This window comes from Vanacampus margaritifer, chromosome 16, assembly GCF_051991255.1.
Source record: "Vanacampus margaritifer isolate UIUO_Vmar chromosome 16, RoL_Vmar_1.0, whole genome shotgun sequence".
Lineage (NCBI taxonomy): Eukaryota > Metazoa > Chordata > Actinopteri > Syngnathiformes > Syngnathidae > Vanacampus > Vanacampus margaritifer.
Genome location: NC_135447.1, coordinates 14,310,517 through 14,335,112, shown reverse-complemented (window position 1 = coordinate 14,335,112; position 24,596 = coordinate 14,310,517). Strand labels below are relative to the sequence as shown.

Below are 24,596 nucleotides of genomic sequence, written 5' to 3'. Positions count from 1 at the left end.
GACTCTTTGAGAAGAGCTGTTTGCGGAGCGGAAGGGGCACCAAATGGGGGCATGCGCCTCGGACGGGCAATCCCCCAAACCCCCACCAAACCCGCCTACGCGCACCCCCCTGACCGCCATTTGTCGGGAGGGAAGGAGAAACCGGGTGCTTCCGGAGGCACCGTCGCCGCCTCCGGGCGCCACCCTCCCGGCTGTGTGAGATCAAGCCATGCAGTTTGGGAATATTGTCAAACCTTGGCTTGGATATTGGATGAAAGGAGTAGCATATACCACGTTTGTTGAACAATGCTGTACTTGCATCTTCCCAAGGGGTATCTTTCTCATTACTGCTGTCCAGACTTAATGAGCGTCAAGCAAAAAAACAATTTTTAAAACGTAATAAATGTTGGGAACGAAGACATGTGATGGGATTTGATTACACAAAAATGTGGGCAATGCAGTGCTAATTCAATAAAATTGAATAACTGCATTGAGTGTCTTAGTCATCGTCTCTTTCTTTCTTGCATCCTAGAAATTTGGGGGAATGTGTTCTTCAGACTTTAATGCAAAAGATCACTGTGATGACGGTGGCAGAGGCTCAGCTGGCATAAAGGGCAGTTGCACACGGGACGTTGAACTTGGACACTGATATACAGATCTCATGAGACATTGTTCCTAAATAAGGAACACACATCTGAACTTCTAAACACAGGATCTGAAAACTACCATCAACTTTGTGGTCAAGCCTTTACAGACATTTTGAAAAATGAGGCCTCACAATGGACAAAGTTAAGAACAAGAAAAATCAAAACTATCGTTTTGAAATGCAGCACAGTAAAGACTCAGTCTATATGCTGACGTCATGTCTGACACATCTAGAGACATTTCTTCAAAACATTATATCGAATTTCAAATTGCACAAAATTGTAGAATTTTTAGGTGTCCCACTATATGAACAGCATGCACACAGGGAAAACACAAACTGATAGCCAACATTCGTGTAGAGTATGCCATACAAACTATTGATTGTGAGAAGAAAGATTGTGGTTTCCCAACAAATCTGCTCGGCTATACTCATTTATGTCAAGCACTGTACAGCCACTAATGTACACTATAATCAAACGCTGTCCGAATGCCACTGGGGACTCGAGTGGAAAAAAAGGACCGTGGCAAACTAGTATGAACTTCAAAGACATACCATGGAGAAACTATTCCCACACACAAACATCCATTGCAAATTCCTATTCTGAAAAGATCTGTGTCTTTAGGGAGGAGGAGAAGGCAGCCATTTATCTTTTGCTTTGGATGCCCCTGGTCAGAAGACTGCAACAGCTTTTGGGGGGAGAGGGCAATGAAGAGAACATACTATTTGCATAAGAATACATGCATATTCCCGAACCTACGGGAGGGGGAAGGCTGCCATTTAATCCAGCAATGGTATTCACTTTTTGGGAATAATTTCAGTGCAAAGCCAGAGAGAGGATGATGATTAGAATTACTTTTCTTATTGTGTCACCAGTAAGGCTGCTTGTCCAACAATGTTAAGACGGTGCTTGGCAGTTTGTTACCCTTACATTCCCTTTATAGTGATTAAGTGTCAGACATTAAAAGATTCCTCAAGTTTCTGCCCTTCACTACCCTCATCTCTTTGGCTCAACTCCTTCTCCCCCCCATGTCCCTGGAGAGAAGGGATTACTGGCACACTGGTTTACAGAAATGGCACTTGGTCAAAATTAAAAGACTTTCACAGGCCGCTAATCTAATGAGGATTGAAGAGAGAGGGAACGAGTGCCATTTCAGTTTGCCAAAATGAGAGGAAAGCAACAGATTTGCATGGTAACCACCAAAATTGCACCAAAGCTTGGAATCATGTAAGAAATACAGGAAAAAAAACATTTGAATTCTTAAACCACACCAAAATATACCCAATGGTTTATTAACTGAATACTGTATACAGATATATTGTTTACCTCCTTTTTTTTACCTGCACTCACTGCAGATGCAAGCTGTTCCTCTATACTGGCATTAGTAATCTACCATTCAACAAGTCCACACATCTAATGCTGGAAGCTTTGACTGTAGAGGGTGTCAATCAATAAACAATCACCACTGAAACTGTAATATCATTCTAACCTTCGCACTCAGCTTCTGTTATCACCTGTTAACTGACACATGTAAGCTTACTACAAGTACATAACAGTTGCAGACAAAAACAGCTAGTCAACCTGACACTTTTTCATTAGACTTTACACGATCAGGATTTTTGGAGTGGATCACCGATAAGCAACTTTAAATAAACCGATCACTGATCAAATCACAAGATGGAGCAACATGTCTACTACATAAGCACCTATTGTGTCCATTTTAAAATGGTGTTTTTGTCTTACATCTGGTTAGGAAGTGCGTGGCCCCCCAATATGTGGCCCCTGTGTAGCGCTCATGAAAAAGAGAGTAAAAATAACAGACAGACAAAATAACAGAGGATAGGTTAAAACTGGGGCTTCAGCTATATAACCTTCACTTATTCTGTGGGCACAAAAAATATCTAATAAATAAAATAAAACAGATGTTTATGAATACCCATGCCTGCAAGGATTCAAAAATCATATAAATATTATATTACTTAAGTAATCAATCACTACAGCCCTAGAGTAGTCCTAGCAAAAAGACAAATAGTGTGTTCGGATATCCTACTGAAAGTTATATTGGATAATCGCCTGTTTGAATGGAAAAAAAAATCATTTTTATTTTTTCATGGCTATTGCTGCATTCAAGGAAGGTGGGAAGTCGGATTTATTCAAGGTCCGACCGCAAAGCGTTGGCGGCAAATATAAACAACAAAAATGGCTGATTCCAATAAATTGTTTGTTGTTCTGGTTAACACAGTCATTCCATATCACGTTGTGTTATGTAAACCTATTTTAAATAACTAAATTAAAGTAACGAGAATGCATAAATATTAATAAATATCAGTTTGAAATCTTAGAAAGTATCTTTTACCATTCATGGTTTGTCTGTCCATGGGGCTTGCCATTGTTGAGTGACAATAGATTGAAGTCGGTCAGTGAAGACTTCTCATTTTCCTCGAAAGGAGCAAAAGAATACAGAAAGACAAGAAAAATCCCATTTCCACTTGATAATGAACAACCGACTAGTTTTCATTTTTAGAAAGTCAACATTTTTTTTTACTTAAATGTAAACAGTGCTTCGCAGCACACTATATGTTCCTCTCTAGAAACATATAGTGAGATTTTAGACAAATCTCCCCATAGGTTTTGTGACGTCAGAAACACAGTAGTGATTTTGCCAGCTAAAACAGTACACTTTGAGTAAGCCTAGTTTGTTCAAAAGTGATCAGGAGGAATGACAACTATTTCTGTCTGTCTGCATCAAAGTGTGAGTCATTTATATCGATTAAAATGCCGTTTTTGGGGTGCCCTGAAAAGTCCTAAAAAAAATGGGGGGGGGGGGGAATGTCCTGAAAAGTGACTATTTTTGCAGATACGAGGTTTTGGCCCGATGCCAATGATATATTATTTGGTAAAGTAAGGTTTTCCTTCTCACTGGGTTGGTGCTGGTTACGGTCATTCATAGTATGAACAAGTGTTGCTGCGTTTGGCTTGACTACTTCTTCCGGACAGTGTACACAAAAATAAGCAGATATCCAAACCAGAAAAAAAAAGTCAAGAACTCGAGGACTCATTTCACCTCTGCAGTACACACATGCTCGCACGTACGCATCTTCTTCTTCTTCTTTTCCTTTTGGCTTTTCCCTTCAGGGGTCGCCACAGCGAATCGGTTGCCTCAATCTAACCCTGTCCAGTGCATCCTCTGCTCTCACACCGACTACCTTCATGTCCTCTTTAACTACATCCATAAACCTCCTCTTTGGTCTTCCTCTAGACCTCCTGCCTGACATTTAGAAACTCAGAATCCTCCTGCCAATATACTCACTATCTCTCCATGTCCAAACCATCTCAGTCTGGCCGCGCTGACTTTATCTCCAAGGCCTCTGACGTGCTGTCTCTCTGAATCCAAAAACCTCAAATAAATGCGTTCAGCTGGAGGAACAGAAATTGTGTATGTTTGGATCAGGTGCCATCAAATGTACTAATATGGTTTTCAAAATGAGCATTAAAAGCACATCAAAAGCCACAAATCCTTAAAAATGATGATTCATCAATTCCAATTCCCCAGCAGTGCAGCTGCACTTGGCGATATTCAATCATCAAATTTCTGGTGCGAACCTGCCCAAAACATGTTTAAGAGCCTCAAGAGGGCTTTAACATTTTCCCTAATATAGCTTCTTTATAGCACACTCTCTGACTTGAAATGTAGCACTCACTATTAGACCTGAGCCATACGCTTTAGGTTATTACTGGGAACGGTTAGGCCTGAATGGGTCGCCCATCGAAGCTTTCAGGTTTCATTCGGAGTCCACTTCAAACACAATGTCCAATAATGAGGAGGAGTCATAGAAAGGCTCGCCTTAGCTAGCCTCCGAAGTTCAATCAACATGGCAGAGAGAGTGAATAAAAATGGCCTCTTCCATCTCTCAGCACTAATGTTACTGTTTCTGAGGAGGGGGAGGAATAAAGTGAGGGGTGGACGCATTTTCCTTGTTTCCACATGGTTGCACCTGTGAGCTGCGATTCGCTCGAGTTAAGATGGAGCTGAGCTCAGTTTTACACCAGCATCATTTCTTGCCCATTCTCTGTAGAATAGCTACACATGCTCTGTTTAGTGTGCTGCATGGCAGTACTCACCCTACGAGTCGCCCTCGCAAACACTAATGTGAAAATGAGACCACATGATAGCTGCTGTCTTCGCAGAGGCAGCGGTGCCCTACAGGTGCTGGCACTACCAGTGTGGCTGACTGGCTCATCAGTCACAGATTTTTACATTTCCCTGGGGTGTCGACTTACAGGGTATCCCTTGTGCCCACCTGACAGGCACTGAAACCTGTATCATTTTTCATTGTACAACCAATAACGTATCATGACAGCGTGATTTATCTTCACGTTTTTATTACACTGGAGCTGCAAATCCTTTACATTTTCCGTTATCTTTTACAGCTATCACTCTTCTGGCTTGACTGACTTCAACAAATGGTGAAGTCGTAGGGAGGTGTTCATTTCATATTCATAAATTATATTTCTTGCCAGGACACTTAATCACATTTAATATATATGTCTTCTTTAATCACCTAATTTGAAAATGTAACAAAAACTACTGTGATTTAGTTAAAAGGGTTGTACTCTTATATTAAAGTCAAAACTAGAGCGGTCAAGATTGATCAATTAATTGACAAGTAACCGGTTATTAACTCATTTGCTCCCAAAAATGTATAAAAACGTTCCATTTTAAATATCGGCATGGTCCCAAAAACATATTTATATGTTTTTATGTGTTTTTTATGCTAGAGCATACATAAGCCTTTGATGCAGACTCTGACCTGAAGAGGTCGCTTAAAGCAAAGGTGGTTATTAAAAAAATGGCCAGCAGGTAGCAGCAGAGTATCAGAGATCAGCCAGGGCCATGTTGCAAAAAAGCTCTTTTGCCCGGTGTTTTAAACAGATTTGTGAATAACAATGAAACTCAGCTGTATTCTAATGCTAAATGCTGCTAAAAAGAAACAGATAGAAATATATACTTTTTTTCCTGATGAAAGAAGACACTCTAATCTTTCGTTTGGTAGGTTCTATGTTTTTATAGCAATAGAACACAATATTTTTTGGGCCTTGCAAAATCTGTCAAAAATCCAGTAAAACAGCCGGGAGCAAAGGGGGTTGCTTCAGTAAAATTGGCTGGGAGTGAATGAGTTAAATTAATTGACAACTGTTTTAATAATCGAATTGTTTGGCGCCATTTTTTATTGTAAATTGCCCAAATCTTCTAATTTCAACATATCAACAGTAATTGTTTACTGATTTAGGTTGTCCTTTATGAAAGGAGACTAATTATCTTCTGTGTTTAATCAAAATAAGACATTTCCAAACATCTGTTTTTACTTTGGAAAGCAATGACAGAACCGGTAACATCAATCCCACTTTTTTAAATCACTATATGAATATGAAGTACAAAATAAACACCAATTACTGGTAAATAAACAATAATCATGGGGGAAAATGCATTTGTAATAAACTCCAATGCAAAATTAAAATGAATCCAATTAGTCGATTAATCGATTAAATAATCAATCGATTAATCGATTCTAAAAATATTCGATAGTTACAGCACTACACAATGAAAATTTAATATGTAAAAAAGCAAACAAATAAATGATGCATAGGCTTGTATTCTTGCATTTATGCTTTCCTTCTCAAAATATGAGTGCTACAAAAACTGTCTCAGGTACACTAGTGTCTGTAGGCACAGTTGCAAATAAAGAACCTCTAAACTAATTTTCACCAAGTCAACGTTCATAACCTCAGATTTTTATTTTTTAAACCAACATCATCTTTTCAGAATTCCTGCGGCTTCCAGTGCAGCCATAAAAGACTCTTATCACATATGCAGTTGCACTTCCCAAGACCTGTAAACAGACTTTGATGTGATGTGAGCTTCCCTTTTAACTATCATGCAGCTGCAAAGTACATTATACACTCTTCTCGCACACACTTAAACCCTATAAAGTCCAACTCTCCTGTCAGGATATCATAAGGAACAACACGTACTACTGTGCAGAAAGGAAACACCAGACTGGAAATGTACACCAAGCAGCACTCACCAGCAAGCTCGGGGTGGATGAGATCAGCAAAGTTGGGGTCGTCCCCCCACCAGAACAGCCAAATTTCCCGCCGACCCTGCCGCTGGCTGCGTCGCCATACACTCAGCACGTCTGCCTTCAGACAGCGGCTGAAGCTGCACAGGATGGGGTCCTCCTCCGTAACCGGGAACAGAATGGGAGCAGAGGTGGGACCCTGCCACACAAACCTCTTCCATTTGATTCCTGTCAAGTCAGCCTGCATGACAGGGGAAGGGGAAATGGATCATTAGAGTGCACATCAGTTGAAGTTGTAAGTTATCAGAGTTGGCTCATGTTGAAATGTAACAATCGTGGCAACGTGTATGAGAGATAACCTGCAACTAAAGGGTAAAGTCTACAATTAAAAATAACTGCTCCGGTGGGGTCAGGAAGAGTTACAAATAAAACTCCATTTAAAATCATCGATATCAGCACTCTCATAAAGCAGTTACTTCCGGTATCCATGCATGCAGAGGCCAGTGATCACACAAACATCATGCAACAACTTTGAATCGAAGGTGCTAACAAAGGAGCTATAACTAAGAATGATGTTGGCCGTGTGGTAGTATTTTTAATTTAAAGCCAGAAAAAAAGACGTTGCAGCTGAGTGCAAAACTTCTCATGCACAAGCTTCTAATGGTGGCATAGAAGTGGCAAATTTTCATATGACCAACTTCATCACGCATTGGAGCAGCATCACAAAAAAACAGATGATGAATTTTCGCCACATACTGACAGTGAATAAAATAAAATTAGTAACTGAAGTGGACTTGAATTGTCATTTTGCCCTTAAAAAGTATAATTACTTTTAATTGGATATATTTAGGTGATTTTTAGCGTCTTTAGTTAATTTTTTATTTATTCCACTTAATTGTAGAATGTCCTTATGTTAAACTCATTTGCTCCCAAAAAACGCATAAATACGTTCTATTTTAAATATTACTGTGCTCACAAAGACGTATTTATACGTTTTTATGTTTTTTTAAATGCTAGAGCATACAGAAGGGTTTGATGCAGCCTTTGAACTGAAGAGGGATGCTATTTTCCCCACTGTATTAAACAGATTTGTGAATAATGATGAAACTTAGCTATATTCTAATGCTAATTGCTGCAAAGCGGAAACAAATACAAATATACTTTTTTTTCTGATGAAAGAAGAGACTCTAATCTTTCTTTTGGTAGGGTCCACTATTTTATAGCAATAGAACAGAATATTCTGTGGGCCTAGCAAAATCAGTCAAAATCCAGTAAAACAGCCGGGAGTGAAGGGTGTTGCTTCAGTGAAAATGGCTGGGAGTGAATGAGTTAAGTTAAACTTTATGTAACACTATTGGTTACCGGTAGGATAATAAATAATAAGCGAGACATTTTGTCTCATACCTACTAATGTTCTCTGACAAATGTTCTCTATTCAAGTAAAATCAATTGATTGAAGAATTATTTTAAATAGATATACAACAAAACACTTGAGAAAAAAGTATGTATAATTCATGTTGATATCATAACAGATCAATAACGGCCAATAGTCAAAGATGCAAAATCGGTATTGTTTTATGTGGGGGGAAAAATGTCATGAATCTCAAAATTTTTCCCCTTCATTGATGAGTGCAAAAACAAAACATCTTTTTTGACAATATTTAAACTGCAATTCAACCTTAAACATTTTTTGACAATGATATGTTATATGTGACCTCACTAGTCTAAACATGACCAATCACAGCTCACCTGTTTTCTGAAGCTGCACTGTGATTGGTTGTTACCTGAGACCTGAGCAACATTGTTGTCATCTTCAGTCGACAACAAGTGGCAAAATGGCCGCCCCTGAGATGGATTAAAAACGGCTGTATTTTGCTGCTTAACTCATATTCCACTAACGCAATATTAAACGTAACAACATATTTAGACTATAGAACATATTATAGTCCCCAAAAAAACATGACATGCTGTAATTTTGCTCAAAAATGTCTTTTGAATAACAGTGAATATATGGGAGAAATATGTCATCACTTGCTGCGATATCAAGTCCTATTACAAATGCAGAATTTGAATATGAGCCAAATAAAATATCCCTTAGTTCTGCACAGCGTGCACACAAAATTTTTGTGGCAAACAGATGTTTATGAATCCAATGCCTGCTGGGAAACACAAATCACTTAAATATTACATTACTTAAAACAATCACTAGAACCCAAGGGTAAGCCTAGCAACAACAACAAAAACAATTAAACATGTGAGACAGGGTGCGGAAAATCTATATTACTGTGAACAATACGTTCTAAACATAAATACCAGAAACACAACTTTAATCCTCATTATTGGCCAGTGTTATGGGCGCTTGTAGTTGTAAATGCAGTCTGACTTTAACAGAGTGAAGAAAACATACATTGAAAACATATCAAGTATATCACCAGCTGGGTCAGTACGTGCTAAAGATGGGACATAAGGTCCCACTGCTGCTCAACAGCCCATGTCTATTTTAACACTGGCAAAATCAAAACACACGTATGACATGTCATCTCCTTCAGCTATGTCCACCATCAACTATCTTTTCACATTTTAAGTGATCTGTGCCAATCCAGCCAGTTCATTCTCATGCCGCTCAGGATGAGTTAGCAGGCTGTCCCTCTGTATATTCCAGCAATTAATCCATTATAATTCAGGGGATATATTAACTCAAGTGCGAAAGCAGTGGGCCTGAACAAGCTATTAGCTGTGGCTGTGCCAAAGCGGTGGTCTTTCCTAGCTCGGGATAAGCTGGGAGATTTGCGGTGTTAGTTGTGATGATGGTGCTGGTGGGGGGTGGGAGGTGGGGGGTGGAGGGTGGGGGGTGGAGGTTAAGGACTGTTGGAAAAGAACTCGCTGGGGCCTCAGATTGAGCAACCATTTAGCATACCATTACATATGAGGATAAAATAGTTCTTAGGGCTCCAGACTGCCCCTAAATGGTCGCTTTCTGACCCTAAAATTCAGGATAATGAGTTTTTTTTTTTTTATCCACTCGAGCTTCTGAGGCCTGTAAATGTGATATTCTTTAAATTAGTATTATTAAATTGTTTTTTGTACAAGCTGGTATTCCATTGTTAACACTGATAACTGCAGAGAGAAGCTAGTTTACTAAGGAGGTATCATTTCGAAATCGGCACGGGTTTGCAATGTCTGACAGTAAGCAATAAACAAAGTATACAGTGGTACCTCGGAGTTTGAACATAATTCGTTCCTGCGAAGTGTTCAAAATCCGAATTATTCAACCTCCGAATTTTTTCCCATAGGAAATAATGTAAATGCAATTAATCCATTCCCAAGCTCCAAAAACGGAAAATTCCTATTTTAATTTCTATTTATGTTTTTTTACATTTACAATACAGTACAGTATTTAAACAATAAAAAAATACCTAATCTTTTTTGTTGTGGTGTGATGGCATCAGTGGATGATAAATGTTATGTTAATGTTAGCTTTAGTTCGGTGCTGAGTTTGTGTATTTTACATTGGGCATATTATTAGACTACTCAGCGGTCCTTCCGTGCGTTGTTTAATGTCAGGCACATTGTTGAACAGCCAAGTGGGAGGGGGAGGGGGGGTCCTCATGCCAGTATTTACAGAAGTAGTCATGGTAGTTAAAACGTCACGATAATCTCCTTCCTAATTCCACTGTGGTTCGTACAAATATGTTTTTCTTTGCTGCCACCGGCACTGTTGTCTTTCTTTGGGCCCATGGCGAAGAGAATTGTCATGGAAAAATCAAAATGCACTCGCAAGTATGGAGCACCTCAGGGAGTATTCACAATCTGACTGGAAATGAGCAGTGCACCGTCTCAACTTCAGCAATGTGATGCATTCGGCATTGCTCGGTATCGCTCGGCTACCCATTTTCAAGGTATGTTCATCTTAGCTTGCTTTGCTTGGGTGTTCGAACTCCGAAAATGAGTTCAAACTCAGAGGCATTTTATACTCAGATTTTTGGGTTGAAGTCCGAATTGTACGAGTTCCGAGACGTTCAAACTCCGAGGTTCCACTGTATTTAGAAGAGGTTCAAAACAAAAGAGAAGCAAGACCATATTACTTAAGCATGTAAAATAGACACGTGGTAGCAAAAGTTGTTCTGTGTGCGACATGGGAGCGCAAACACGCACTAAGAAACAGACAACATGAGCAAAATTCATATTTACTTATGACATGGGATCAAGTTGATCAAGCTCTAAACATTGTCAAAGTTAGGGTGACCATATTTTCATTCATTTCCCCAAAAAAAGGCCACTAGGCCCGGCCTCGAGATACTTAAATGATACTCAAAGTTTACTCAAAGATGCCATACATTCTAACTGTTTTAAAGTATGCCTCCTCTTCAAAGTCTTACTTGACAAATGAATGATGACTATACTATCCATTAGTGGGCAGACTCGCTGATGGTGGTTTACCCATTTCTAGCACATATCAGGGCTGCAGTAACCCCTAACTTAATATGAGAAAATTTAGGGGTGCACACGTAAATTGACTTGCAAATTAAACATTCACATTTTCACAGCATTTTCATTATATTACTGATAAATACTACGGTGTTTTTGATTCATGTTTTTTGTACAAATGTCTACACATCATAGACCATAAATATACATTTACATCTTAAATACTAAAAATGTCAAGTTGATATCTAGACCAGAAATGCAAGTACCGGTATTATCAGAAAATTTCACTCTGCAGATGTTTCTGGGTATCAACAAAAGAATTTGCAGTGGTGGCCCGGTCGTTTTGTGATGATTTCATATTAAGCATTTTTATACCGTACAACTGGCTATGATTCATACTAAAACCATTCAAATTAGCTCATTTATTTGAACACATTAAAATTAATGCTTTAAAGGATAACAAAAGTACAGTATTACAATATATACAGTACACTGTACTGACATTTATGCAATGCACTTTCTCAATTTAGAATGTTTTGTTTACTTATTGCCGTCCCCAAACAGTGCCACTGATCGTATGAAGACATAGTTTGCCAGATTAAAAATATATCACTCACCACTTGAATGAGACTTGGGATGTTGTATCACAAGTGAAGTGTTTACAAAGGTAATAAGTGTCTTGAGATGTTGCTGTTCGTTGTCCTCGAACCAGCTATGACACATCTTTAGCACGCAGTTGTTGCCCGTGTATTATTGGACGGGCTAGCTGAAGATAGAAACATGAGGCCAACAAACAGGCCTGTTTAACGGCCGTGTTTTGTTTTTTTGCGGCATCACAACATCCTAGTTATGTCGGTGTCGATACCAGATGTGATCAGGCTTCTAGATTGTATCGGGGTTGCCTACAAATGACGTCACGCTATAGAATTAGCTGGAATTTTTCATTTACAATTGTTCAATAAAGTTATTTGAAAAAAAAATACGGTTGACGTCAAAACATTGGAAAGAAAATATTAAAGATGTCATTGAAATAACAAAATGTATGGACTAAAATTGTAAAAACGTGAATAAAGCTAAGAATATAAAAGCAGTTACTTAAAGATTGAATAAATAATCAAATAGATCGAAGCGCCTTCGCGCTTGCCGGTGACGTCAGTACAGCTGCGATTCAATTCGGTTTGGTTTGCTCTTTAGCTGTTCACAAATCACAATAACAGTCTTAATGATAATAGTAACACATTAACTAATCTAAACGGGCAATATTCGTCACATCTCAGGCAATTAATTTGTGTATTTATCATTTATTCAATCTACAGTATTTTGTTATTTATTCAATATATCTTGCGTTAATATTCTTAGGTTTATTTACGTTTTTACAATTTCATTCCGTATATTCTGTTGTTTAAATTACATCTTTAAAATTTTCCTTCCAATGTTTGACGTCAACTGGATAATTTCCGGTTAATCCTGTAGCGTAACGTGTTTGTTAGGCGACTCCGAAACAATCTGGCAACCCTATCACATTTGGTACTGACACCGGAGTAGCTTCAATGAGAAGTCTTTTGATTCTAAGTGTTGAGCAGAAGTGGGTCAACAACGAAAAAGCAACTATGGGGGTTCAGCGGTTCTGTGGTTTACAACAGTCCAGCAGCCACGAAGGCAACGGGGCACTTTTTGTGAGCGGCTCAGACAGACTGTGCATATGAAAGTCCGTGGCTACGCCTTGTTGTCATTGGTTACGGCTGACAGTATTGCACCAAACTCTCCAAGTTTTTTTTATTATTATTATTATTATTATTATTATTATTAGCGAGCGCCGAGGAAGGCTCCGTGCTGCGGCTGGCTGAAAGCTTATTTAAATGGATGGCCCGGTGTTGTGCCATTGGCCGCGACCGGCGATTTTTTATTTTTCTATTTACTACAATCATTACAAATTCATCCACTAGTACATATTAAATTGTAAATATAGTTCAGTGTTGTTGTAACACCGTTATGTTTATTGTATATACTGTGTTTTTAATCTTTGTCGATGGCTGGAGCCACCAGTCTGCTTCGCAACCAGGAAGTGGCCGTGTGCAACGGTTGCTCCATGATCTGTTTCTTCTTCGGTACAATAAAGTTAACAAACAAAAAAAACAAAAAAACTGTTTCTTCTTCGGTTGTTACTTCAGGTCTTTCCTGTGCACTGCTGTTGATATAAAGCCTCCATAATGGCGCAACGCAGCAACTGCAGTTAAAATACGTTGCTCAATCAAAATTGAGCAATATCACTCAGGCTGAGGGATAGCCTCAAAGTACAGTACCTAAAATCTGTTTATGACTGACGGCAATTGTTTTTAACTCTTTGACTGCCATGGACGTTAAAAGACGTCAAGTAAAAACCTACGGAGGGCCGCCAATGACGTTAAAAGACGTCATCCAATTTTATTTTATTATTTTTTTTGAAACGGGTGGAGGAAAGCCAAAACACATTTGTTACAATAGTTTGCGAAATTGTTTTGTCAAATTGTTACACTGTTGAATGGAAATAAATAAATATTTTGCAACCAAACTTTTTCATTGTTGGTGATAGCGTTTTACAGAAGTAAAGCACTATTTAGGTGTTTGTGGCATCATTCATGGACAAAAAGAAGTGTACAATTAACTAGAGTGCATGAAATAACATAGTTTCACAAAAAGCTCTTTTTCTCCGCTTTTTGTTTCAAAACAGAGCATTTCGGTGAAACTAACCATTTTCTATTTTTGATTACTGAAGAACGGAATAAGGTAGAAACAATTTTTTTTTCTGATGAAAGATGAGAGTTCAATCTTTCATTTGGTAGTATGTGTGTTTCCATAGTCCAAACACAAAATTTTCTGTGGACCTTGAAAGATCAGTCAAAATGCTTGAATCGGCTGGCACTGGCGACATCCCGTTTCTGAAAACGTCTGGCAGTCAAAGAGTTAAGATATATACCATTTTTTTTTACCAGTCTGGCTCACTTGGTAATACATTTTCCTCCATGTGGCCTCTGAGCTAATGAGTTTGACACCCCTGACATAACTCTTGTAAATGAACAATGGCAAACAGGACAAGCCAGTGCTGACTTTCTCCTCAATACAACATACTATTGTAATCCTTAAAATGAGCCTGAATCATTTTGTGGATTGTTCTGCTTGTGGCCCTAAATTTTTTTACTTAGGGCTGACTGTGCTCCCATAATTATTCGTGCATTATGAGCACTACATAAATATGACAAAATAACTGACAATGTTGAGTAGAGTGGTACTGTACAAGATTTAAAGTCACCAAAGGTTGTACAATTTGGAATTTTATCAACTTTTCAGGAGGGGAGGAAGTCTCCAAAGTTTAACAGTTTGGGAAGTTAAACCATCGCATAACACAAGATGTCAGCATATCACATGAGTCATTAGAGCTCATTTTGGCCAGCATCGAAGCATTAACACATTGCAGTAGCAAACATCTTTTGATGTGCATAACTGCGGGTGGCAGTAATGCACATCAAAAGATGTTTGCCAACTGCCAATAAACGGCAGATGATTGCTTCTGTCGCCACAAGTAAAGGGAGCGAGCTCAACTGTTTGACCATTTGCCATTACTAACTAGACAACCTCCCTCTAGCTAGATGTTAGTTACCTATTATCAAAGGCTTTGTCGATTTCATGATTTTTGAGTGGTAATAGTGCATTATGCCTTTCAAGTTCTACTGCTCCACTACGGTTGTACTTCTTGTGTTTAAATGTTTTCTTTAACCACTGATGTTTGGTTTAAAAATATTAAAAGGCACTATGATACTGTATTCCCTATGCAAGTACTATTTCTGAATTACACACAGCACATTCGTCTTTTTGTGCTGCTTATTCTATGCAGGGTCATATCAGGACTCTTGCCTGTCCCACATGACACTGAGAAATAGGCGGTGCAGATCCTGGAGGGATCAAGAATTGTGCGGCACCGCTCAAAATATCTAACTTGGCTAAATTACATATTTAGAATACTTAGGGGATCGTATGTGGATAACAGCCAGACAAGCACTTTGGATAACTCTATTCAATTTGTTGTAAGTAAATCCAGACGCATCTGCTTGAGTCGTCTGGTCGGATAAACTTTGAGAATATTTGTGTTACATGTAGTTTTTAAGCCGCAAAGCAAAAAAACAAAAACAAAAAAACAGAGCAAGTCAACTAAGGCAGTCTGTGTTATGCAGTGTTTCCTAAATGAGGTGCAAAGTAAACAACAGTGTCAGTTTATTGAACTTTTTTCCTATCAGATTGTTCACGCAGAATGTTGACGTGCAACATCGTCAGTCTAAAAATGCTTTACGTGTACTGTATATACAGTGTAACCTAGGGTTCACAAACAGCCATGTTCACGAACAAATCTGTTTCCAGTACGAATTTTCAAATAGGGCTGTCATTAACAAACATTTCTTAGAATTGATTAATCCATCGATTACCCCCAACCCCCCCACCCCCACACACACACACACACACTGCCCAGTTGACTTAGCTGCTCAGATGGCTAGAGGGAAATAAATAAATACTGTACAATAAAAGATCCAGCCCCCGACTGTCTCGCTTTGCCTGCTCTTTATCTTTCATTCACATTTCCCACAATAATCACGTCACTTTACACTTGCTCGATGGCTGCTTACAATTTGTGTTAATTCACTTTAAAACACCAAAGCTGGGTGGTGCTTAGCTCCCTTGATTGAGCACCCACCACGTGTCGAGGCTTGTCTTTGGAGCCGGAAACAGGTTCAAATCCCATGCCGAGTGGCTCTTTCCTGCATGTCATTTCCTCCTTCCTGTCTCTTCTTCAGCTGCCCTGTCCATCAAAGCCAAAAAATAATACTTTATAAACACCGGATCTGTGTTGTTACCTCTAGAAGCAGGCGTCCACCTACTGGTCGCACTGTTGTCATGTTCCGCCAGCTCAATTCGCAGCAATTACATAAAACTTCATTTTTGGCTGGAAAAGTGCATCTGTAGCAACAAATACATGGAAATGGCCAAACCTTGGTTCCGGTTGCCCAAAAAATTGCTTTAAAATTATTTATGTATTTGAATTCGTGTCGACCAATGTTTGTAGTAACGTAATGTTTTGAACTAACATTGACGCACGAACTATGCTAGTTAAGTCAAGTCATTTAGCGTGAACGTCCTTAGCTCCATGCATCAAGCATTTCAAATCAAAATGCATATTTGGGGCGGGGGGTTGCTCAAGTGCTCCCAAGTGCAAATGGTTGTGCCATGAGACAACCCTGGGTAGTGTCGCTGTTCTGGCAGAGTCTGGTGAGCTCTCGCTACGCGGGCGGGGAATGCGCTGCGGCGGTCCCACCGCAACTGTGGTGCAGCCAAGTAATTGGGCATCTCTGCAGGAGGCTCTTAACACCATGATGTGCTCACCCGTGCCTGAGACTGACTCTGCAGTCCACTTCTGACTGGACGTCTGTGCCAGCTGCACGCAAAGGCGACTTACTTCTGGAATGGATTTATTCTATTTCCAATTATTTTAATGGAAAAAATGTCTTCAGTTCACACCCCTATTGGTGCAAAAACCCTTCACATTTGCCTGGCTTGTGAGTGTCATAATACAAACACTAACCCGCCTCCGTGTAGATGAAAACAGTGCCTCGTGTGAGACTTGAACTTGACACGAAAACAGAGCCGAAGGTCTCTAAAGTCCACCTGTTACGCAAGATCTTCTTGAAAGACTGGAAGAGGATTCCAGAGGCAGCCTGTGAAGCTCTGGTGAACTCCATTCCCTCCAGGGTTAGAGCAGAGCAGGTAAATAATAGTGGTCACACAAAATATGGAATATTGAAATCTTGACATTTTCACTGAGGGGTTTACTCACTTTTGTTGCTAGCGGTTTAAACATTCAATGCTTGTGTGTAGAGCTATTGTGAGGGGAACAGAAGATTTACTTTGTTTTACAAGCTGTACACTGGCTGCTTTACTTTGTAGCTCAGTGTCATTTCTTCAGTGCCGAGTATATTTTTCCCATAAAAATATATAAAATACTGCATCTACTAATATGATCCATCAGTCAGACTTTATCTACTAGTTAGTTCAATTGGATGTAATAACAAAGTTAATTAACATCCAAAAATATTGTCATCATTTTTAAGTGAATTCGTTGCAAATTAAAAGTTCCCTGAAAAACAACGTTCCCAGCAAAATTATATGGAAAATTTGACAGAATAATATATTTAACGTAAGTTGTAAGACATCCAAGCACAGTAAGCAGTTCCACACTACAAGAAGTGAGAATTTTACACGGTCGGCCTCGTATCAGGCGATGGCTGAAAGAGAAAACACTGACATGCCTGTTTGTTTTTGCTCGTTGCTGATAAAGTGAACAGTGCAAGTGCACATGTGAGGCAAATGGAAGCCACTGACCACATCCTGTCAGCACTCAAAGATTTAACCTGATCCATTCAAACAGGAACCACAGCTGTCATAAAATAACTGGAATAAAATGATTCATATCACAGTACTGATGTCCTAATTATGAATGAAAAGCCACAACTTAATCAATACAATTATTACAGGAAATCAAATACTTAAGCGTCCTAGGGTTCATTCAAAGATGCTATACACAGTACATCCAAGCCATTATTGCTACAATACCTAAAAAACAAGCCCTGCAATCTCCAAAAGTTGGCATCTGGTGACTGTTTAAGATGAATCTTATCTTTTATGTTGCTGGGATGAAGCATACAGGATCACAACACATGTGTAAAGACTGCATGCATATTGACACAAACGTAAAGTGAGCTGTAAAGCTGCATAGTTGTCTCATTTGAATAACACACAGAAACTTGCTGAGCCTGATTTTGAAGTACAAGGCCAAAAACTTCAAAATTTCCTGCTGTACTTCCACAGTAAAGTTCATTGCAGCTTATTGTTATAAAGATAAGAATGAGCCACACATAAGACATTATTATGATTGGTTATATTATTTTGGTTAACAATGATGCTGTGTGCACAAGTGTGTCTCAAACACTGCACCGCTATATGGGGATTTCAAGCCAAATCCACTGTATACAGGCAATAAGTTTTCCAGGAGAGACGCAAACTTGAGGGTTACGACCTGATTTTGCCAGCTGCTCACCTTCCCTCTGGCCACTTTGCTGCAAATCTCAGTAGGGGAACAGTGCGTTCAAACAGCTGCCTTCCTGCCTTTCATGATGATACGAGCAACAGGTGACGCTTAACAAACTGTGTCACAGATGCCCCCCTTTATACCAAGTTTCACTCTTCTCCCCTTGTATTTGTATGCATTTTTGGGTCGAAAATGATTCAATTCAATTGTATGCTTGAATGCTTATATTGTATGAGGGTGTAGTGTTTCTTGTTGTAAGATATGGTATTTTAAATCATGCATCTTTCAAATGTATATAGTGCTTGGCCTAATTAGGATCACAGCTGGCTTTTGAATGAGAGGCACGGTATACTGGACTGGTGACCAGTTTATCTGAGGGCTCATTTAGACAAACAAATTATCCAAGACTCTTCAATTGAGATGCACTGACCACTGAACTTAAATCAGCAGCACAGAGTGGAGCAGACGACTGGGTTCGAGAAACTTAGTACTTGCCGACTGACCCACCAATGCCACCATAAGTTCATTCATTTCGTCATCAACAGCAAAGTTCATCCATTTTGTAGAGCCTAACAAAATGCGGTCCTCTGTGTTTACCCTCAAATATCTATGTCATAGTATCGGAGCATTCTTTTCCCCCAAGTTCAAGTACAAACGTAAAGTATCAGCATCTTTAGTCTTCAATTAACCTAGCACTCATGTCTTTGGAATGTTGGCGGAAGCCCATACGTAGAAAACCCACACAAGCAAAGAAACAACATATAAATCCCACACAGGACAGTCTGAGCTGAGATTTGAACCACAAACTACAGAACAGTGAGGCTCTGATTTAACTAGACTGCTGTCTAAAGAAATGATCATGCCCACATGCATTCCTTGTTTACTCCAAAGTTCGACAATAGCTTAAACAACTACATTTTCATACAATATCTACCTGATTCTACAAACTGCTAAGTAAGCTGAGACACTGATGTCATAGTAAGTACTGTACCGTTATCCTGCTGAATTAAAAGTACCGTACTCACTAAAGAGGAGGGGGAAACACAATGTGCATGCATTCTTTCTACATGAAACCACAAAGCAGAGTGTGTTCTGTGCGCGGGTCATAACAGTAGTGGTGTTATGCTTAGTCGCAGTGTGCAGGAAAATGTCAGCCAGACAGGCATCTACCCAGCCTGGACCTCGCCTGTCCACTGTATCCACTATCCATTGCTGCCTTCAAGTGCTGCCATAAACATTGTAATTACGAGTTCAGTGCACGCCGCATGCCCAACAGAGTAGAACTGAGAGTGGGGATTTTCTTGCAATGAAATGTTATCGTCTGGGGGTGGACAGCTTTGGAGCAGAGTCAATTGGTGGTAAAAGACGGTGCTATTATAGCACTACATTGTTTGGAATATTATGAGTACTGTACACTTTTGCATTTTCTGGTCACTGGTCATTTGGCTGCGGTTTTTACAGCTCTGGAGGAAGAACTCAAACACAGCAGCGTCCAATGAGAACATTTGCAGAAGCGCATAAAAGGTCGCTGATTTACAAGCAAATCGGTTAAGGCTAGAGACAAGTCAATTAGCCGCAAAACAAAACTAGATACAGATCATTATTAATAACCAGCCAGAGAGCAAGACTTTTTCCATTTGCTGTTGACTGTGCACAAAACAGCCAAGAAAGCAACGACAGGAGCAACACCCCTGAACTATTTAGACTAATGTCAACTGGGAACACATTGCCACAACTTAGAACGAGCGATGAGGGGAAACGATATTGAGAGACAGATAAACACATTGGATGCCAAAGACAACTCCCAGTAGCTTTTTAGTATGCAAAAGAAAAGCTGGGAACTGTAGCAACCTGGATGTTTGTACTGTCTAGAAATGCATGCCATAGATTATATAATAATCAGCCTGGGGCCTCAGTGTTCTAGTTGGTGTGAATACTGGAAAATCTGGAGGAGATTAAGCCACTTGCGAACATGATGACAGACTACAAAAAATATTAGAATTTGCCAAGTTTTTAATCAAACCAATGTCACTCACGCGACAACAAAATAAGTATTTTTAGTGATTATTTTCCCCTACTTAAAGCAGCAGGATGTGCTTTTTGTGTCAGTCGGCACTTGCTGAAAGTTTATGGAAATAGTTCATAACAAGTTAACAACAACCACGTTGGGGCGAGAAATACAGTCCGAGAAAGTGAAACTTTAGACACAGAGCGACGCTTGCTGTCCCATCACACTTCATTTCCGTGCTAATGTGTTGCCATGTTTACTTTGGCAAATAATGTAAATAAAACACTAAACGTGCAAGTGGCGAGACCACAACAGTTTAGTAAATAGGCATCCGGTAGAGGAGGCGTAGTAACGAGCGTGGTGAGTGACACACGAGACGAGTCGAGGTGTTTCTTCAAAGGAAACATTATCTTGCAACACTGGCTGAGTGGGAAATCTCGTTGTCCCGAAATGATGTCAGCTCGACGGGCCGTAAGCCTTGCTAAGCTGCTATCAAACTGATGCCTCTGAGCTAACGTTAGCTTAGCCGCTGCTCAGCTAGTTAAAAATGGCTGCTTTCCTTTAGTTTTAAATCTCTTACCAGACAGAATAGATTGGAATGGCAATCCTCCAAGCTGGCCCCGTTTGGTACAAAACAAGAACTCATCCTTCTTCACTCCGTGGTCCAACTCGCCATCATTTCACTTCCCGGGAAATAAAAGGGCAATGTTCAGATTTGTCTTTTCTGAGATGTTTAAGCTTAATCAGCGAGTAATAATTTCTGCAACATTTGACTGGATGATAGTTCATTTAACAACCTTCCAATTGCAGTTCACCCGCCGGGGTTTAAAAGCGGATAAAATAGGTTATGTTGGTCTTCAGGGCGACATCTCAAAAGCATCCCAAGTTCAATCAATTTCCAGGAGGCAAAAATGTTCATAAAACAAAAAAAAGAAAAGGAGAGCAAAAGAAGCAACTCTCCCCCTCCCCCTTAGCCCTAAAAACGGTCTCAGCTTAAAATATAAAAAATATTCCGTCGCACTCCTCCGCGGCAAAATTCATTCTAAAAGCGAAATACATCCCCGTAAAAGCCGCTAAAAATGGCATCCGCCTCGATTCGAACAATGATTACGATCATGATTTCTGTCTCGGTTCCTGTTGGTTTCCATTTGAATTCATGGATTCCTTTCTTTAATGGCGGCCACAGGGACAATTCTGCCTTCCACAGCCGATTGGCTCATTCGTGGTCAAAGATTTGTCAAGTTCGCGGCACTTCACCCTATTCGAATGACAGGTTCTTACAACTTCCGGTAAAATAAATTTGGGTATAGATTCATTCCTTCATAATGATTTGTGTTTTCAATCTAATTGTATAAAACAACACTTTTACATAACACCAACCGTCCTTATCATATTTCATAATTTCAACATAAGCTTATTGATATAGCAAGCTGCTTCGAGGTGTCTAGCGTCGTTGTACGTTTTCTTTTGAAAGTCAGATTATGCGTATGTTTTCTGACTCTGGCGAACTTCACACTGTCGTGGTCATGAGGGCTGTAACAACACAGCGCTGGTGTGTGTTGCTACTTGGCCGGCGCGAGTGGCGCTACTGAGCAACAGATTTCGATACTGAATATCAAATCCTATAAAGTTGCTCACTTTACACAGTGCACCACCTAGCGCATGTGATGTTGCATCTGCATTTGAAATTGTGCACCCGAGATGCATCGATCAGTTCTTTGTTTTGTGTTCATTCATTTAAATCACTCAATATGGTCTGATTTGACAAAGCTATCAATCTAATGGTAAAGACAGGGAAACTGCATGCCTTGTTTTCATGTTTGAGACAAACATAGGAGGTTTAGAACACAAAAACCCTGAATGAAATGTTAATGGAATAAAGGGGAACAGAACACGTTGTGCAAATTCAAAGTCAAGGTAAAATACATTACCTCGGTATTATCATCACCAACGCTTCTATATTTACAAATAGTGAAGGATGAGGTAAATAATGATAATTACTTAATAATCCGTGTGTCGCGCTGCAGTGTTTACAAGTGGGATCTTGTAATTTCCCTCAAGATAACTCATCTATGTTTAAACTGTGATGCACAGCAGAAATCAATTCAGCTGCTCACTTTTTTTTCTTTTTTTGCCAAGCCCCTCATTATTTGACACAGTAAATTAGAATTTGTCTCTCATTTGTTTGCCACCAAGGGCAGCAATTATGCAAACACATTGTTTCTGGTAGCGATATTAGCTGGTTGAGTCACACGTTTCGCCGGGAGGAAAGCCATGATTGGAATGAAAAATAATTGCAGGTATCTCTGTCCAGTTGAGTTTGCATGACTAATGTGCGTACTGCATTGGGATTTTGTTTTATAGGCCATGAATACAAACAGTTATTGCAGCCAGTGCAATCTGTTCTAATTGTTTATTTCACCAACACACAGAGCTCTATCGCACTGTGGAATATAATTAATTAACTTTTAATAAAGCAAGCCAATGATGTACAAAATCCCCCAAATGGTTAAAACAAAAGTGTCATCCTGTCCTGTAACTAGATTTTATCATAACAAATTTCAATCTGTTTATGGCGCAATCAGCAACACTAAGGGGTGCGTTTAGTGCTTTGCTCAAGGGCACCTCGACAAAAGTTGTTTTGAACAAAAAACACAGTGTATGGCTAATGCTATAATTACTGCTTCATGGATGCTGTGCAATAACTATTTAAGTCATGCTCCAATGAACTAGCATATATCGCTAATGCAGATTCTCTTGTTTCTTTTTTTTCTTTTATTGAAAGTGAAAGCATGCTCAAATAGATTGGCCAAGTTGAAAAACTGCTGGTGAAGTAGAGTCAACATCGTGTGGAAGTCTGGAAAGTTAAGAGAACAACATGTCACAGAGCACAAGAGATTAGAGTCTTCCAAGTATTTGTTGAAAAAGATACAATTTACGACTTGTTGATGATGATGATGATGACACCAACTAAATATATATTGCTTGTCCTGTGCCCCTTGAACTGATCATCTGATCATCAGTCACAGATCTGACAGAGACCATTCACACCCACATTCAGTTTTTGCTCTGTGGTAGAACTAGGAAGCTAGAGTGTTAGGTAGAACCCATGGAAAGCATGCACATAAACTCACAAGCCACTATTACAAGCAAATAAAGTTCAACAACCACAAGGATCTACAAACATAGCAGCATGTACTGTTTGGGTATGAATAGAACTCATTTACTTGTTGTGAAACAAGCTCTCCATACAAAGATTTGTATGTTCTTAAAAAAACAAAAAAACTGAACAAACATTCTACTTAATTATGTGATGACTGAATGATGACTTTTTCAAATTATCCCTCTTAAATATGCATCATAAATGATGCCATCATGAGTAGCCTACAATGCACAACGGGAACTTTGTGCTCTTATTGAGCAATCTCGGCGGCCCCGCAATATCAGCTTTATGATCCCATCTGATCCTCGTTGAGGGATTGAGCAGCTTTCTCAAGCTTAAATCTCCCCGCAGGAAAGTGAATGGTAATCACTTACAGTGACTGTCATCTTTTATTTTCCCTCTATTTGATCTGAAAACAATTGTAGCCTGATACTATCTTGTATAAGAGTGTTAAACAGCCAGTTGTCTTTGCATAGGGAAAGAATATGTGTACCAGATTGCTATCAGGTCTGCTGATTGTTTTCTATCATTATCTCTACCTCTGTTATCTTATGCCATGAAGAAACGTTTTCTGTCCTAGCAGAACTGTTTGTCTAATATTGGACAAGACAAAACAAGATAGTTTGGAGTTGGCAACTGATTTGACATGCTCCGTGGCTGCTACCATTCTTCTATACATGCATGAGGTCAGAGTTGTGTGACAAACCCTGAGGAGACAGAACAACTGTCTCTTGTATTGTCCCTTAACTTAAAGTGGAAGTCAACCTTAAACATTTCTTGACAATAATATGTTATATGTGACCTCACTATTCTAAACATGACATTCAGATTAAGATTACATTTGTGGAATATGAGTTATGAAGCACAATCCACCTGTTTTTTTAAAATCCATTTTAGGGGGTGGCCATTTTGCCACTTGCTGTCGACGGAAGATGACATCACAGTTGTTCAGGGCTCAGGCAACGACCAATCACAGCTCACCTGATTTCTGAAGCTACGCTGTGATTGATTGTAACCTGAGACCTGAGCAACATTGATGTCATCTTCAGTCGACAGCAAGTGGCCGCCCGCTGAGATGGAAAAAAACTGGTGGATTTTGCTGCTTAACTCATATTCCACTAACGCAATAAATAACATATTTAGACTTGTGGGGCTGCATAATATTATTATAAAAAAAAATTGG

General features: G+C 39.4%; 1 protein-coding gene across 4 annotated transcripts in view; it reads right to left on the bottom strand.

The window, feature by feature from the left end:
• med13a (mediator complex subunit 13a) overlaps positions 1-21,454 on the bottom strand; it is a 113,962-nt gene extending 92,508 nt beyond the window's left edge. For 2 of the 4 annotated variants that reach the window (XM_077546572.1, XM_077546573.1), the window contains exons 1-3: positions 20,831-21,454; positions 15,855-15,959; positions 6,710-6,944 (exon numbers count right to left, since the gene is read on the bottom strand). In XM_077546572.1, coding sequence (XP_077402698.1) covers positions 6,710-6,944; positions 15,855-15,929 — 310 coding nt within the window. In that variant the 5' untranslated portion in view covers positions 15,930-15,959; positions 20,831-21,454. The remainder of the gene's footprint in view (positions 1-6,709; positions 6,945-15,854; positions 15,960-20,830) is intronic. The other 2 variants (XM_077546574.1, XM_077546575.1) reach the window with 2 other exon arrangements.
• Between the last annotated feature and the right edge of the window lie 3,142 nt (positions 21,455-24,596).